This window comes from Castanea sativa, chromosome 9 (assembly GCF_040712315.1).
Source record: "Castanea sativa cultivar Marrone di Chiusa Pesio chromosome 9, ASM4071231v1".
NCBI lineage: Eukaryota > Viridiplantae > Streptophyta > Magnoliopsida > Fagales > Fagaceae > Castanea > Castanea sativa.
Window position 1 is genome coordinate 40,300,299 of NC_134021.1, and position 18,573 is coordinate 40,318,871.

The 18,573-nt window shown below is 35.4% G+C and overlaps 1 protein-coding gene and 1 long non-coding RNA gene across 2 annotated transcripts; one reads left to right on the forward strand and one right to left on the reverse strand.

The window, feature by feature from the left end:
- The first annotated feature begins 423 nt into the window (after nt 1-423).
- On the forward strand, nt 424-16,351 carry LOC142610358 (L-galactono-1,4-lactone dehydrogenase, mitochondrial). Its single transcript, XM_075782161.1, has 7 exons — nt 424-1,131; nt 6,152-6,402; nt 6,962-7,147; nt 7,952-8,366; nt 9,554-9,694; nt 10,282-10,456; nt 15,965-16,351. The coding sequence occupies exons 1-6, from the start codon at nt 466-468 to the stop codon at nt 10,438-10,440; spliced, it is 1,818 nt and encodes a 605-aa protein (XP_075638276.1). The 5' UTR covers nt 424-465; the 3' UTR covers nt 10,441-10,456; nt 15,965-16,351.
- Nucleotides 13,737-15,332, reverse strand: LOC142610359 (uncharacterized). Its single transcript, XR_012839816.1, has 3 exons — nt 14,895-15,332; nt 14,718-14,805; nt 13,737-14,142 (listed from the first exon to the last, which is right to left on the reverse strand). It is a non-coding gene; the product is annotated as an uncharacterized LOC142610359 (long non-coding RNA).
- Nucleotides 16,352-18,573: the final 2,222 nt, after the last annotated feature.

Below are 18,573 nucleotides of genomic sequence, written 5' to 3' on the forward strand. Positions count from 1 at the left end.
GAACCAAACTTGGGACACTCACTTAAGCAACATAGGATTCAACTTCATTAGGACTAAAAAGAGTTTTTAAACCCATGATCAAACTCTCTATAATTTTTTTTGAGAGATAATTACAATATGCTTCTAATCCTGCCACTCGAAAGGTACCAATTCAACTACAAAACTTTTGTATATTTATTTTTTAAAAAAAAAATTGAGAAAGGAATCTCTTTTTAGTATTAATTGAAAAAAAAAAAATCTCAACTCTTTCAGTTTTCAAATTAAAAAAAAAAGAATTCCAAATTTAATTTGTTTATTTATTTATATGAGAAATACAAAATATTTATCAGTGTAATTTACCAAATAAAACACTACAGCCTTTTTACACTTTTTTTTACAGGTTATCTCTCAACAAAAAGAAAAATGATAAAAACCCATCTCCCCTTCTCCTGAAACCACTCCTAAACCCCACAGACACTCCCAAAAATGCTCAGAGCTCTCATTCTCAAACGCTCTCACCCTTCTTCTCTCCACCACCACCACCACCTCCTCAAACCCCTCACCTCCTCCACCTCCACCGCCACCACCACCGCCACCACACCCAGACGAACCTTCTGCACCACCACCACCACCACCCCAACACCCATCGCTTCCTCCACCACCTCAGAGCTCCGCAAATACCTCGGCTACACAGCTCTCGTCTTCTTCTGCGGCGTCGCCACCTACTACTCCTTCCCATTCCCCGAAAACGCCAAGCACAAAAAAGCCCAATTCTTCCGCTACGCCCCATTGCCCGACGACCTCCACACTGTCTCCAACTGGAGTGGGACCCACGAGGTCCAAACCCGGGTTTTTCACCAACCCGAGAATCTCCAACAGCTGGAGAATGTGGTTAAGGAAGCTCATAAAGCTAAGACCCGGATTAGGCCGGTCGGGTCGGGGCTTTCCCCGAATGGGATCGGGTTATCCAGAGCTGGGATGGTGAACTTGGCGTTGATGGATAAGGTTTTGGAAGTGGATAAAGGGAAGAAGACTGTGAGAGTTGAAGCTGGGATAAGGGTTCAGCAATTGGTTGATGGGATTAAGGATTCTGGGCTTACTTTGCAGAATTTTGCTTCCATTAGAGAGCAGCAGATTGGTGGCATTGTTCAGGTGGGATTTTTTTTTTTTTGGTATTGGGTTTATCTGGGATCAAGGTTTTTGGGTTTGTTTCATATATTTTTGCTTGTTGGGTTTTGCTGGTAAATGAGTGTTTTTTTTTTTGAGGTTTCAATTCAATTATATATTGCTTTCTTGATGTTGATTGAAGGTAGCCTTTAAAACAAAAGTTTGCTGTTTTTTTTTTTATTTTTTATGCTTTTCCTATTTGGTTTGTGTTAGTTTTGCATGTTGGTTTTGGTGAGAAATGAGTGTTTTTGAGGTTTCATTATTTTGCAGGTGGGCTTGTTTATGTTATTGGGTTTGTGTTTGTGTTGGTTTTGATATATTCGCGTGTTGGGTTTGGTGGGAAATGATTTTGTTTTTTTTTGTTTTTTAAGGTTTCAATTCATTTATATAGTACTTGCTTGAGATTGAAGGCAATTCAAAAAAAATTAAAGGTTGCTACTTTCCTAGGGTTTCACCTATTGGGTTTGTGTTGGTTTCATTCATTTGCATGCTTGGTGGGAGATCGTGTCTCTGTTTAGCTACATTTTTTTTTGGTTTTCTATCTTATAGTTTTAAAGCCTCACTTTTTTCTCAGTATAACTACACTTTAATCAACATTTGCTAAAATCAGCTTTCAGAAAAAGCTACACCCCAGGATTTATTAAAAAAAAAAAAAAAAAAGATTGCTCGTTGTATATCTTTTCTTCTTGTGGTAGGAAGAATGTATTCAAGTTGACCAGATTCTCAACTTGTACAATCTCTCCTTAGCAGCTGTTTACTTTTAGTATTGGCACGTGTATTAGCAAATGCATGTTGAAGGTGAGAATGAGGAAATGGAGGAATTGTCCATTTGTGAAATGGAGGTATTAGCAAATGCATGTTGAAGGTGAGAATGAGGAAATGTTTAGCAAATGTATTGGCACATTCTATTAATATAATGGAAGGTTTGGGAAAGAAATGGATCTACTATTAGAAAAAGCTGGGTTATTAGCGTAGGAATGTGTTTTAGTCATCAACTCTGGAAACACACTCTGATGTGATGTTAGTGCCCCTTTTCACTTATGGAACTATTCATGTTTAAAAAGAATGATTGATCATGTGAGGAGAATTAACTGTATTGTAGAGCATGTGAGAACAGGGGACTGAGGAAGATAGCTAAGAAAGAATTGAGTAGCCTTTGAATTTAGTTTCCTGTTTGCTGTTCTATTTTTTTTTTTTTAATTTTATGTTTGTGCTTTGCTGTTGTTCATCCTCAAACCCATTGTATGTTTCTTTTTTACTGTTTCATCAATAATATTACTCATACTACCTATCAAAAAAAAGAAAAGAAAAAGAGAGAAGCCTTTGAATTTATAAGAAAATAAATTTTGATAAGTAATAAGTTTTATTGATAATAAAAAATGGAACACCCTAGTACCATAGAGCGTACAAGTGGTCAAACAAATCAAGAACAAAAATTACAAGAATCTAAGAAATCAAGAAAAGAAAAGAATGATTGGTTTCGTATAGCAGCCAACCAATCCAATAAAGTTCTAAAGAAAAATAACTTGAGGTCTGGTATGAATCTCTCATTATTTTCAAAACACCTTCTATTTCTCTCCCTTCAAAGACACCACAATAAGCAATGGAGAACAATCAACCATTTATACCCATTTCGATGACGACCAAACCTGCCTTGCCAACAAACTAGAAGCCCCACAACAGATTGCGACATAACCAAGCTTACTCCAAATAAACCAAACGCCATAGATCACAAATCCATAGCAACCGAACAATGAAGAAAGAGATGGTCAATTGATTCATAATTACACTTGCACATGCAGCACCAATCCAATATCCAAACCTTCATTTTTCGTAAATTGTCAATCATTAAGCATTTCCCTAAAGCAGCAGTCCAAACAAAGAAAGCCACTCGAGAAGGAATCTTTTGTTTCCAAATACTTTTTCAAGGAAAACAGTAGTCATTAGATCCCACTAAAATACTATAATAATCCTTAACCATGAACCCCTATCTCTATCAGGTTTCCAAAATATTTTATCCTCACCAAACCCCCTTACTAAAGAACCATATATGGTATCCATGAAACTTGACATAGCCTCTCCCGAGCATGCATACCCCTAAAGAAACTTTCATCCCAAAAGAGGACTCCATTAATGGACTTCATAAGCTTAGCCACACTAGCCTCCTTATCTCAACAAAATCTAAACAATTCAGGATAGCTGACTGTAAGAGATGTCTCACCACACAAACGGTCTTGCCAAAATTTCGCTCTAGAACCATCCCCAATATCATATAGAATGTGACAAGAAAAAGAAGGCCATTCCCGACTATTAAAGGGGTGTTTGGCAGCATAATTTTAACACATTTTAAACAACATTACACACATTTTCACCCACATGTATATCAAAAACACTCAAACAACCTAACTCAAATTACTCTTCCAAACACCCCCTATATTTCCACAAACCAACACCATATGGACCATTAACAAACCTAGTACACCAGCCACCCCATGTGCTGTCATATTTCTCCTCTATCACTTGCCTCTAAAGGGCAGCCTTCTTAATCCCAAATTTCCATAGCCACTTCCCAAGCAAAGTTTCATTAAAAAGTCTTACCTTCCTTATCCCCAAGCCACCCGAAGAAATGGGAGAACAAGTAGTAGGCCCATTTAACCAAATGAAATTTGGGTTCATTACCAATGCCACCCCATAAGAAATTCTGCTGAAGTTTCTCAATTCGGTTAGCCACAATAGCAAGTATAGGAAATAAAGATAGAAAATAAGTGGGTAAATTAGATAGAGTGCTTTTAATTAAAGTGACTATACCTCCTTTGGATAAGTACAAACGTTTCCATCCCGCAAATCTCCATTCCATCTTTTCTTGAATTGGGTTCCATGTTGTCTTATCCTTGAATTTAGCTCCCAAAGGACGACCCAAATATTTCATTGGAAGAGTACCTTGCTTGTAGCCAAGGACATTCAATAGTAAGTCAAAATTATGCGCCACACCAATAGGAACCAACTTTAACTTGCTCAAATTTATCTTTAGACCAGAGACCGCCTCAAACCAAATAAGGATCATACGGAGAAACAAAATCTGATCTAGATCAGCATCACAAAAAATTATAGTGTCGTCCTCAAAAAGGAGATGAGACACTGCCAAGGATCTTCCATCTAAATTGACCACACTAAAGCCTGACATGCGACCTTCATGGACAACTTTATCCAACATTCTTCCAAGGGCTTCCATAACCAAGACAAACAGCAAAGGAGACAATAGGTCACCTTGTCTCAACCCTTTGGAGCTCTCAAAAAACCCACAAGGAGAGTCATTAATCAGAATAGAGAAGTGAACTGTAGATAGACAAAAGAAAGTCCACCGCCTCCACTTAGTAGAGAACCCACCCCGTTCTAGCAATTGCATAAGAAATTCCCAGTTTACATGGTCAAAAGCCTTCTCAACATCTAGTTTGCAAAGTAGCCCTGGAAAACTGATAAAAAAACGTATGCAGGAAGTATACTAAAAGTTAAAAATAAATAAATAAATAAAAAAGCAGAGAGAAAACAAGAACATAGCAAGAAATATCACAACCTTTGTATCAACAACAAATGCGTGAAGGATCAAGAAACTCCATTAAAGAGTACATAGAGAGGGTAAGAGACTGTGATGCCCCTTCGAATAGAGTCTTCAAAAAGAGAAACTTGAGATTTGACGGAGATAGCTTCTTTCCCTCGAATGTGCGACAATTTCGTTCCCTCCAAATATACCACTATGACATGCCAGAACTTCCCTCCAAATTTTCACACATCTTTGACCTCCCCTTACTCCATCCTAAGATTTCAGCATGGCGGCAACAGAATTTGGCATGACCCAATCAATCCCGACTAGATAAAAAATGATCACCCACAAGTCAGAAACAAAAGGACAATGCAGCAACAGATGACTAACAGATTCCCCATCAAATTTACATGAACAACACTAATCCGCAATAACAAAACCACTCCATCAGAAGTGGTTAGTCACCAAAATTTTTCTTAGGGCCGCCTCCCAAACCGAAAAAGGATACTCTAGGAGGGGAGATAGACTTCCATACACACTTCAAAGGGAATGGGGAAGTAACCTTAGCACCTGCTTGAAGCGCCCTATAATAGCTCTGTCTGAAATCCTTCTTTGGAAGAAGAAATCGAAACCAATTTATCATAAGCATTAGGAGTAACCTGTGCAGTATACAGATCATCCAAGAATTGAGCCATTGACTCCAACTCCCAGTCTTGTGCCTCGCTTGTAAACATAGGTTTTCAATGTACTTTATCATTTACCCACTCCATATAATCTGAAACCCGAGCATCTCTTATCTCTAAAAAATCTGAATAACTCCAGATATCTGCCTTGAAATGTTTTACTTCCATCCCAATGATGTTTCCAGAATAGAATTTGGGAACCATTTCCCACCTCAAACCGAATGAAAAACACAAAATGGTTCCATCCCATCCTGATGTGCTTCCAAAGCCCCACCCCATGCGGCTCTCTAACCACACCAGAGTGCGATTCACATCTGTCTGTGCATATATTTTAGCCCTGGTTCTGATACAGACTGGGTTTATCTTCTTACAGTAGTGTGTGTATGTACGTTATTCTCAGGAAACTTTCATATCCCGTCCATTTCATGAAAATGTAAATCCAAGAATGTGAGCCTATAGTGACTTTATTTTTCATAGGAATCTTGTAGTTGTCTTTCATCTTTAAGAATGTACTTGTGTTTTGAACATCAGAGTTTGAAACTAATGAGCAGTTATAATTTTGTGGCACTGCTATGCAAAATAGAGTTTGAGATTGTCAACATCACACTTGCAATTTCTGGTGATAAAACAAGGAAGAAAAGAAAAACATATAAAAATCAAAAGCGGGTGAAGACAGAATTTAGTTGACAAGTAGTTAGTCTGTAAAAGCATATTGCAGTAAGGTATGTCTTTTTTATGTGTAGTTTGGTTCTAAGCTTTTTAAAAATTTACATGTCATTAGGTTGGGGCACATGGTACTGGTGCAAGACTGCCTCCCATTGATGAGCAGGTCATCAGCATGAAACTGGTAACTCCTGCCAAGGGGACAATAGAGGTTTCAAAAGAGAAAGATCCGGAGCTGTTTTATTTAGCTCGTTGTGGTCTAGGCGCTCTTGGTGTGGTAGCTGAAGTCACAATCCAATGTGTTGAGAGACAGGAGCTTGTGGAGCACACAACTGTCTCAAATGTGAAAGAAATCAAGAAAAACCACAAGTAATCACCAGCTTGTTTAATGTGCAAATTCTTTGTTTCATTCATTGTAAGAACATTATGGTTTGTGGATATAGCTTGCAACTAGCAACTAAATGATTGAGACCTAGCAGTACTTTGAATAATTAATCTAGTACTTTTGAGCATACGAATTTACCATGATGTATTGAAAGGTGAAATAATCTGGAGCAAGTGCTGGAGAAATGCTTTGTTCAATTAGTACAAGATTATTATTGTGATGACTTGTGAAATGAGGATTTTGAAGTGCACCTAGGGTTTAGTTGTGCATCACAAAATTGAATTATTATGATGGCTGTGGGCTGGTGCTAAACAACCTCTATTTCTGTGATAAGGTTCAGAGGCAATATGCTCTCTTATTTCATCTTTCTTTATGGAATATTCTCTCTCTCTCTCTCTCTCTCTCTCTCTCTCTCTCTCTCTCTCTCTCTCTCTCTCTTTGTGTGTGTGTGTGGGTGTAGCATAATTTATAATCAATTATTGGATGAGGGAGGATTAAATTTGTTACTCTCCAACTAATATTCCTGCTTCTTTCCTTTTGCAGGAAATTGCTATCTGAGAATAAGCATGTGAAGTACCTACATATTCCATATACTGACACTGTTGTGGTTGTGACGTGCAATCCTGTTTCAAAGTGGAGAGGCCCCCCAAAGTTCACACCCAAATATAGTAGTGATGAAGCCATACAGCATGTTCGAGATCTCTATAAGGAATCCCTCCAGAAATACAGGTAAGGCTGGTGTCTGCTTTTGTTAATGTGTAATAAAGAAAACTTATTCTAGCTTGTTAAGTGTGAATCGATAATTTTACTGCTTCTCTCCTTCTATTTTGATGTGATCTTTTTTACTTGCTGACATTTAATATAGTCCTTAGTGAAGGGCATAGAAAGAGTAGTTGATCATATATGTGGGAAGAGTGCTGAAGTTATTTGGCTTTGTCAGAAGAAACTAATAATTTTTAGAATTTTATGGATGATTGCTTGTTTCCTCTTCCTTTGCGAGTTTGTGTTGAAATTTTTCTTGATCACATTGGTTAAGTTTGCTAACCTTGAATCACTACCTACTATTATTTGGGTTAAGAGTGTAAACTAAATTGCAATCAATTTTATAACTTCTCATTTTTTGTTTTCACTTATCAATTTTTTTTAGTAACTTCTCATTTAACTATCCTGGTAAGGTTGGCAACTAAGTCTCTAAGAATTCATGACAATTTGAAGAAAAAACTCCAGAGATATATAGATATATTGCTATCTAATATTTGAAAGCTTGGCTTGAAAAAATAATTAGAAAGGATTTCTGTTCAAGTTCAGCTTGATTAATATAGAAGCAAGCAGCTAGACTAGCCAATCACAATCTGAATTAGAAGAGCTTAGATCAGTTTGCAGCTTTATTGGTTTGTCTGTTTAAAAAAAGCTTGAGCTAAGCTGTTATATATGTTTATATTGTCATCTTTTGTCTATTTTATTTACATGTTAGCATGCTATTGTCTGCTACTTGGATTCTGTCAATTAATTGCTTACGTTAGTTACTTGCAGAAAAATTACAACTGAATCTCCAGACAGCAATGAACCAGACATAAATGAGTTTTCATTTACAGAGTTGAGAGATAAACTACTTGCCATGGATCCTCTCAACAAGGACTATGTTATAAAGATCAATCAAGCCGAGGCTGAGTTCTGGAGGAAGTCAGAGGGATACAGAGTGGGATGGAGTGATGAAATATTGGGCTTTGATTGTGGTGGCCAACAGTGGGTTTCTGAAACATGTTTCCCTGCGGGAACGCTAGCCAAGCCAAGCATGAAAGACCTTGAATTCATAGAAGATCTGAAGCAGCTCATAGAGAAGCAAGATATACCTGCACCTGCACCAATAGAGCAGCGTTGGACAGCTCGCAGCAAGAGTCCCATGAGTCCAGCTTCAAGCTCTGGAGAGAATGATATATTCTCATGGGTAAAATTTCAATTGCATCTTTGCTTTAACCCAATTTGTTTCCATCTTTCTTAATTTTGAATGTTGGTTTTATGTTAATATGGAATTTTTTTTTTTTTTTTTGGGGTGGGGGGGGTTCATTTAAAATTTTGTGAAGTAAATGTATGTACTTGGTATGATCTGGTTAAAGTTTGAATTGTAGAATTTTTTTCCTGAAAAATCATACAAAAGGAGGGCTTTGGGGTGGCCGTTGCTCTCTTGAACATACCCTCAGCACAATTTGAGATATTTTTTGAGGTTTTGGACAGCGTTTCGATTTATATGATGATGCATAAATTGGTGATATAATGTTATGTAGTTGTAGTCTGTTGTGTATATTACTATTTTTTCATACCTTTTAGATGTCTTACTGGTGAGTGACTGGGAACTGAAAGCTAAATTTTACATTGTTAAAATATTTTGACAGTCTGCTCTGACTAGAATGACTCCAATTTCTTGACAAGCTGAGATTTTGACCCTTCTGCAATAGAAAATTTTAAGAGTTTGAACAGTAAGTTGAATCCAAGAGTCTTCCTGATCTTATCTGGGTGAGGATTATTTGTCAAAATATTATGACATTGCTTAGACATGAAGTTCACTTGTGGTAAACCGTAAACTGGCCTTGTTCGAAATTACAATAGATTGTTATATTTCTGGAATCAATCAAATGGACAAATTACACTTCCAAAACTTAGTACTTATGAAATAAACCTAAAAAATTATTGAACTTTCAGGTCTCCAAATTTAACGACGAAATAGATAGTTATAAATGCTTCTTCGTCTTCTTTTTTTATTTTTATAATATATGTAAAAAGAAATTTATTGTAAGAAACAGAACAAGATACAAAGAAGGTTACACTGTCATTATATAGTAATTCTAAGAAAGAAAAATAAGTAACCTGTCAAAAAAAGAAAGAACAATAAGTAATATTTTCTAAAGCAGCCATCCGATCATACAGAAATCTTAGGTCTTAACATTCTTTGTTATAATATGCTTAATTGTTGATAAATTTGTGGGGTTAAACTGACCGATAAAAAAAGTGGTGTTTAAGTGATGTTTCATCCTGTTTAATATAGTGGCATGAAACTTTACTTTTTATAAAAAAAAATAGTCAATGTACTTTTTTTTATAAGTAAAAATAGTCAGTGTACTTTTGATTGTGCATCAGGTTGGAATTATCATGTACCTGCCTACAATGGATGCCCGCCAGAGAAAGGAAATAACAGAAGAGTTCTTCCACTACCGGCATCTGACCCAGTCACGATTGTGGGATCGGTATTCTGCTTATGAACATTGGGCTAAGATAGAGGTACTAATTGGATCATGGAAAAACTGCACTTTTGACTTGTTTCAAATAATGAAGAGTCACCCACATGGTAACTTGGAAGGAAATGAGCCTTTTTTCTGGCTTAAATTTATTTCAAACTTTTTGATATTCCACAAAGTCTAGTAGTGTGAACCAACTTAAAATGTACAAAACATGATACCTTTGAGTAGCTCATCAAGTTTGATTCTTCAAAGGATTGCACTGATTTAATCTTGGTGAACCAACTGTCGAAACAAGAGGGTGTTAAATTACAAGGATTTTTCTTCTTTTTTGATAAGTAAATGAGCTTCATTGATAGAAAAAATCAATACAAAGAGCCTAAGCACACAGGACATGGACTAAGGTAAGTGAGAGAACAAACATAACTAAAAAGTATAAAAACTACATCTATCAAGCAGATCAGTCAAAGAAGTAAAATAGAAACACTTGATGCATTTGTCCACCCAAACAAAGTCTGGAAGAAATACATCTTTAAATCTTGAATTGATCTTTTGGTTCCTTCAAAAATCCTAGCATTCCTCTCCCTACAAGGATTTGCTTCTTAATTCATATATCCACACACAATGCAGGTTCCAAAGGACAAAGAAGAGCTGGCAGCTCTCCAAGCAAGGCTAAGGAAGCGTTTTCCAGTGGATGCATACAATAAAGCACGAAGGGAATTGGACCCCAACATGATCCTTTCTAATAACAAGCTGGAGAAGCTGTTCCAATCATCAGACACTGTTTGAGAAGCATGCTATGATGGTTAGTTATTCATCTGTAGTTTTTGTAATTTATTCAAATGCATCTTATTTTTGTTTTTCCTTGTGTCTACTCATTGCTGTGAGGATCTTTAGCAATCCTGTATTCATTGTACATTAAATTAAGGGGAGCTTTGAGATATAAGGATGTTTTCTGTTAGGTTTATCTATAATAACAAATAAGCAAGCATTTGGTCTTTGGTGCTTTCCTACTTTATTGACAATATATTCTTTCTAAATTCTGTATAAAAATGCAGTTACCAACTAGTACTAGTTGTGCTGGTTTTTTGTTTTTGGGTAAAATTTGCCACTTGTTAATTTTTCTGAATAAAAAATAAATATAATTGAATGCAACTTTGGTTGAGTTCTGATGTGGCACCATATAGAGATTTTTACTCTAGAGATGCAAAATGTACATTTATTTTGCATATTGTTTTAGATATGGCTGTACCCAAGTCACCATAAATTGGTGAATAAAATTCATATTCATCGATCAAGTGAAGTTAAAAAATTCAGCAAGTATTTAGTTGCTGCTGAAGGGTGAGATTTTCAGAAAATTATTTAACAGTTTGAATTGAGTATTCTTATTTATTAATGTATAAAAGTTAGGTGACACAATCCCATTAAATGCATGAAACTAGTACTTTTTCAAGTGAATGTGAGGTGGTGACAAGAACTTTGGTCTAGTCTAGAAGAAGGGTTTAATAGGATTGAAGTTGGAGCAATCAAATATCAATTTCTAGTTTCTAGGCTTAAATCTGAAATTTTATGAAAGGCTCAAAAGAGTATTCATAATATCTGTTATTAGCCCTAGAATCCTAGCCCTTCACTTACATATAACAATTAGATCCAAATTGTCCAACTTCATTAAAAGTCACATGCTGGTCACATGACCTTTTAAATTACTCAAGACATAATAATGACTAAAGTAAAAGACAGTGGATTAATGGCATTCTTTTTTGGGCTTAAATTTTCCCACATCAGATTTCTTTGTGTTGGAGAAGAACACGATTTTGAGATGAAACCATTCCTTCCTTGATCTCTCGGATGTCCAACCAATCCTTTTCATACTATTCCTCTAAGCAAGACAAGAAGATTCAATATGCTATTTATCAATCTTTTCACACTCATAATAAATCTTGCTGCAGTGGGATTTCGATCTTGAAGAGGAGAGTAGAAAAACAGGGTGAAGAAAAGTTTAAGAGTCTATTTTTGAAGCAGCAACAGGAATTCGTTCCTTATGAAAGGGTCACAACTTGGATGGATTAAGTAAACATAAGTGGGATATCAATCTTTTTAGTATGTGAGACAAATGGGCCAGTTCATTTGAGTATCACAATTGAACTGGTTTTAAATGTCATCATTACTATTGGATAGCTGCCTTTGTCCTTATAGACATCTCCACTTGGAAGTTGGATCTCAATTGGAGAGCCTCCTAATCTGAGTGCCCAACTTTCTGCCCTTCTTACTGATCCCTTGTGAACCTAACTGATCACTATATCAACAGGCAAGAATTAGTCAAAGATTTTTCATCGCCATTATATATAACCCATCTTCAGTGAACTCAGATCCTATAGATCATCACAAGTTTATTTTCAGAAATGCTGCATATTACCTTACATAATTCATCACCAAGGACATAAGAGTAATTCACCCAGCAAGGAAGAGCAGTTTTGTTTTCAATTTTGCATGTATGCCTTCCCTTGAATAATAGGGATAATCAAGTACTTCTTTAAATTATCAGTGGGAGCAATATCAAGGACAGAGGAAAGTTCTTCCCTTTTGTTGTAGTCTAAATTTTTACACTTACACTATGTTTGGATTGGAAGAAATAGAGGAAGAGAAGAGAAGGGATTTAGTTTCCTTAGTTTGATTAGATGGGAGAAGAGAAAAGAGAGGGTTGATTTGGAGTGATATAATTTCTGTGGGGCCAACCCTTTTGCTATCAGCCCAAATTGGGTGGAAAGAGAGGGGAAAGGAGAGGGATTTTGGGTTTATTTTAACTTTTATTATAAAATTACAAATATGCCTTGTATTCTTCTTACAAGTTATATATTCAAGGGTATAAAAGTAAAATACTTATTTTGCTCTCCATTTTTTTGAAAACCAAGCAAGGGAAAGAATTTGTTTCCATTCCTTTTGTTCCTACATCCAAACACACATAGAGGAAGATTTTTCCGTTTTCCTTTCCTTTCATTTCACTTTCTCTTCCCTTTCCCTAGGTGCAACCAAACATAGTGTTAATTTCAACACCTGGATGGAAATTGGCAAAAAACAAACACCCGAGTTATTTTTAGTGGTGGCACAAGCTTTGCCAATGGCCTTTCTAGAACTCTAGCCAGTGGGGAAGGAAAGGATATTTTATCGAAAACTCAACCTTGTGGTTACTACAAAGAATCTAGTTCTACTTGTCGCATGATGGTTCAAATTTTTGCTTGGTATTACCTAGTGTGCCGGTTAAGTCAGATTTTACACAGAAATCTGTCCAGATTTTACACAAATCAGAATTGATTTTGTGCTCTACAATGGAAATAATATGCCTTATTTAATTTCTTGGTTTAGGATAATTTGACATTGTAAATAAATTTAGTAAAATCAGTCATCAATTTATATAATATATAAAGAGAGACCTCATGTGGGAGAGCATAAGGTTCAGTCATGTGACGCATTCTTTGCAAATTAAATATTGACTTCTTGTTTCATTTAATTCAATGTTTCAAAACTTTTTAAATTAAAAAATAAATATTCATTGTTTCCTTTGGTTCATTGTTTCAAGACTTTTCCTCCCTCGTATGTACAAACAAAACACATTTATATATACCTACCCATAACCCTTATATATTTCCATGTCAAATATACAGACCAAAAACGATGTCATTTACCTTTAATCTATCGACGACACCTACCTAGCTCCAACATTGTTGTCCCATCTAATATTAACTCGTATGAGTTGGTTACAACCAGGGAAGGAGACTTGCATTTTATATTAAGTGACAGCGGCAATTATGATTTTGATGTTAAGTTCGAATGTTGTGGACTAGTGGGTTTTTTAAAGGCTATGATTGACTATGGATGTTTGAGATGTTGATGTGGGAGTGCTATAAGTGTATTTGTTTTAGAATTAAGGAAAAAGAGAAAGACACATTTTATATTAACTTTTATTCTACAATATTTCTCTAAAGTTGTTTTTTTTATTACTCATTACTTGAACTAAATAATTATAATGGATATGTGTATGCAATTTATAATTGTTGCTTCTTATGAAGAGCTCGTTACTAACAAAGTTATATAACAATTATGCTATAATATATGTAAAACATTCTTCAAAACCATCTTACATAAAACATTACAACTTTATACCATCTTACATAAAATATTACAACATTATGCACATAAAACTTACTAATATGAAAGAATGAAGGAAGAAAAGGGAGTGATGAGAGTAGAGAAATATGTTTCTACAATCAGCATCAAGTAGCTGATGTAGGATCGTATTTAGGTTTCAACTCACATGTTATTATAATATATAATCATAGAGAACAATAGTCAGAAAACCAACGAAAAACAAAAGACAGATCAACACTGGTAAGCTGATATAATAGCTTTGCTTGATTGAAATCCTCTTTTACAACAAGAAGCATCAATTAGAAGCATTCTTCACAGAGCCAACAGCAGCAGAGAGCGAAAAGGCTGCATCAATAAGAATTAAATGAAACAAGATTAGTTTACGTGGAGATTGAGAAAAAAAAGTGGACTAGAAGAAAAAAAAAATTTGTAGGGCTGCAGCTTTTCAAGTCACCATTGGAAGAATGGCTTCCAAACCTGATGCTTTCTGGTACTCAATTGCTGTGTGAGCCAAAACTATTAATGGGAAGAATATCCAGGACTTTTCATTGTAGTTAATGATACAAGTTAGAAACATTTTTGTTTACTATAATTCCCCCCCCCACCCCCCCTTTTTCTTATAATTTAATAGTTATAATAGGTAGGGAGGATTTTAACTCTAGATATCTCCGTTGGAAACACCAGGAAGTGCCAATTAGTTGAGCTACAAGACTCTCGACACTATACTCTCTTCCTCTTACTCCAAGGTGATAGCATAATTGGCTGACTACGCCTCATGAAGTGGAGGTCATTAGTTCCAATGATCAAAATTATCTAGTTAGAAAAGCCTACTTTGTCCTCTGATTTTAATTTTTTTAGGGGGTTGTGTATGTGACTGCTTCCATCTCATTACTTAAATTGCTAAAAAAGATGTTACTTACCATCCCTCTATGAAGCCTCTGTCTCCTTTGCTCTTGCTACCCCGAGTGCAGCATTTATTTCCTTTGGGGGGATTCCCATTTGGGTATCCTTTCAACAACAACCAAGATAAAAAGTGAGTACTCTAATTGTGTCCCTTGATGAATAAGAATCAATGAGAGAGATGTATTAGGAGGAACCTGCAGGTGGAGTCTCTTGTTGTGTCTCTGACTTTGGCATTTGGGAAGAGAAACAGCTGCTAGCTAGTGATGTGTCTTATTCACTGGTATCAACCTTTATGTAGTGCTTAAATGGTTATCACAGAGTCATTGTATTTATACTAGCTCGTATCTAGTTTTGGAAGGGGCAATTGAATAGAAAGGAAGATTTGGTCGGCACTTAAATAATGTCTTATAAGTTGGCTTTTTCTAGGGGAGTTAGCTAATGGTTTCACGGTAGGCCTTTCAGTTTTTGTTACATGTATTGCATTAGCGTGGTTCGCTTAGCTAGTACAAGCCTGTTCAGTTTGTTGTTCTTTGTGAACCCGATTTAGCATTTATTCCTTTTGCTTTAACTTGTTGAATTGAAATAGCTTATGTTTACACTTGCACCCCCTTGGCTTTTTTCAATCTTGGTACATTTTTTATTTTTAGAACTGGATTCTATTTATGAATGATAAAGCTTATTGCATTGCACGCAAGCATGAGTTCTCCACCTCATAAATTATAAAGTAAAAGGAAAGCCTAATTTAAAGGTTTGAGATCAAAAAAGTGTGTAAATCCAGCAGACATAGACACTACTTTTTTATTTGGGTTCTTTACTTGGTGAAGAGGGAATATGTAGCTTTGAAAGCATGAAAGTTAATGAGAATGTTCTGCCATTAAGTTTGCTTCTTTGTCCAAAGAATATATGCTTTGATTCCAACATTGTCAAACAAACACACTTAACGAACGCACTATTGGTGATACTTTTGTCAACTATTACATGAGTGTTAGAAAGCAGGATTAGAATTCTGCATATTAAGCTGCATATGAACGCCACCTTGGAAGCCTATCAATCTGTTAAGAATATAAAAATCTTCTCTTTTTGTTTGTGGAGGATGTCATATTCAAAAAGCAATTATTCTGAGGATGTGTTTGCTTGCAAATATTATTGGATCTGATTCTCAAAACTATAATGTTTTGGAAAAATGGATTGACTCATCTGAGATTATCCTTACCTATAACATATTGTAAAAAGAGTATTCATTTTTCATTTTCTTTTTTGATAGGTGGAAAAGAGTATTCATTAGATCACAAAAGCAGCATGGCATTATCTAGCTAAATTGGCCCCTCTACTGGAGTGGCTTTACGTTGCTTCTTTCCCAGTTAATAACGCATTAACAGAAAAGTGTTTGACAACTTCGCTAAATGGCTTTAAGAGGGTTCCTTAAAACTGAATTTTTAAGTTTTAGGAAGAATTTTACAATTCATTGTTCATGCTTTATAAATCTATAATTTTAAAGCATTATCTACTATAGTTTGTCAAATACTTGAAATGCTAAAGATCTTTTCAGTTAAAGTTTTATGTTGTAAAAACTATTCTACTAAACTCTACAGGCCAAAGCTCTACTTACAGCAATGTCAAACGAGCAGGAAGAAGATTCCCAAGTTTCACATTCCATACTCTAGTTTGGCCCTATAGCAAAATTTTCTTTTCGGTAAAAAAAATGAAGTATAATTAAGGCAAAATTAAGTACAAAATAATTTGGAAGCAAGATTGTCAAACTTGGGATCCTACGTAGGATCGTGGATCATAGGATCGGATCATAAATCGTAAGATCTTACATTATTTGAGAAAAAAACAAAAAATACACATTGATATATTAAAAAATCTCATAAATTATACATTCATAAAAAATAAAAAATAAATAAAAAAATTTGCATCATTTGATGTAATTACTATACATCACTACATTCATTTATAAGCATCATTTAAAATAGACCAAAAACCTCAAAATGTGACACTATTGGGATGTTATTTTTTATTTGGGTCCAACTAACACTCTCTCTCTCTACATTAGAATAGCAAAACTTGGTCTATTGGAATGTTATTTTTTATTTGGGTCCAACTAAGCCTTCTATCAAGTTAAATAAGATTATAAGAAATTAGGATTGTTTGAAATCGTCAGAATTATACGATCTTGAACGATTGCAAAGATCCTTGAAAGATCAAGATCGTTTTAAGCAGATAGAATTGTAGGATTAGGATCAGAATTTTAACAACCATGTTTAGAAGTGTAAAGTTCCAACCACTCGCCAAAAGTTGGCTTATAGCAAAATTAAAGGTATTAGAGTACAACACAAAAGCATCCCAACAATTTTTTTTTTTTTTTTTGATGCCTTAGCTTGCAAATCTATATAATTGTTCTTTTTATGGTGAGAATGTTGGAGTCGAGCCCTCCTTAAAATGTTGAAGTAGAAACCTGCAATAAGAGATTCTGGCATTGTACAAGTGGCAATTAAAACACATGTAACTACAAGAAGCGAGGATGTCCCCTACAAATTTGATATCGACTTCTATAATGATTTTGAGAATGATTAAGTTGAGTTTTAGTGTAAGAGCCGAAAATTTTGCCATAAGTGTGTTTGTGTGAGCTATGTTTCTAGAAAAGTCACTGAACCAAGCTCTCCTAATAAGTCTTGGATTTCCTAACATAGAGCCATGGTACCCAGTCGACAAGTCTAAGCCTTTTGTGTCTGTTTCCTTTGGGAGTTAGAGAACAGTAGAAATCTATGGGTAGTGCTTTGATTCTTTTGAAAACTGTTATGGGCTCAAAAACATGGTTTTCAAGGACATCTATCTGGATTTCCTAACATAGAGCCATGGTACCCAGTCGACAAGTCTAAGACTTTTGTGTCTGTTTCCTTTGGGAGTTAGAGAACAGTAGAAATCTATGGGTAGTGCTTTGATTCTTTTGAAAACTGTTATGGGCTCAAAAACATGGTTTTCAAGGACATCTATCTTTTATATATATATATATCAGGTTGTTTAGATTTGCCACAAGACTATGGGCCCCTTGATAATTGATGAAGGTTGATGAATCAGAGTTGGAGAGTTGTTTATTCCATTTTGTCCACCAATTGGAGGAAGAAGTTAGATAGACTCACCCACAAGGCACCTAATCCTTTCTAGCATGGGAAGGGAAGTCTTGAAGTATATGGAGCAAAATCTTAAGAGCATTCTTACAGACAGGACAAACATGTACGCTCTTCTTTGTTTTAAGAAGTCATTAGTCTGAGAGACTTTCATGACAAACTAGCCATTTCCAATTGGTTAGATTAGGTCGAGGAATGGTGATTTGTTAGGTCAAATCTATCTCTCGGGATATTTTTTTAGGACCTAATTTAAATTGTGTCCAAGGAAAATAAAACTTGGCCTTACTTTCATAAATTAGCCCAAACAACTTCACAATTAAACCCAAATAATATCAGAAATTAGCCAAACAACAATAATTCAGATCATCAACCCAAAAATTTATCAAAAAATTATTACAAAATGATTAAAAGAAAAGGTAAAAATGACAACCAATCATCAGCCCATAATTTTTTTTTTGTTATACTTTGACCCCCTAACTTAAAATTCTAGCTTTGTCCTTGGATGGAGCCCAAGTTAAACATTCCTATTGGTTTGAGATTAGAGGTTTTGAACAACGCTAATGATTTTTATGAGTTGAAAATTTAAACTAATAGAGAAGTTTTTTCAAGACCGGTTTCCAAAGGCATTCTAGACATATATAAGTTTGAGTTTATCCTCCTCCTTGTTGAATGGGCCCTTAATGGTCCCTTGTAGGCGTCCAATGCTAGTCCAATTGTCATTCCAAAAGCTTTAAGGACATGT

What these genes read in the sequence shown, in the direction of transcription:
- LOC142610358 (XM_075782161.1), top strand. Translation starts at nt 466, where the DNA reads ATGCTCAGAGCTCTCATTCTCAAACGCTCTCACCCTTCTTCTCTCCAC. An exon ending in GAAATCAAGAAAAACCACAA is followed by an intron (nt 6,403 to 6,961) that starts GTAATCACCAGC and finishes TTCCTTTTGCAG; the next exon opens with GAAATTGCTATCTGAGAATA. An exon ending in GAATCCCTCCAGAAATACAG is followed by an intron (nt 7,148 to 7,951) that starts GTAAGGCTGGTG and finishes AGTTACTTGCAG; the next exon opens with AAAAATTACAACTGAATCTC.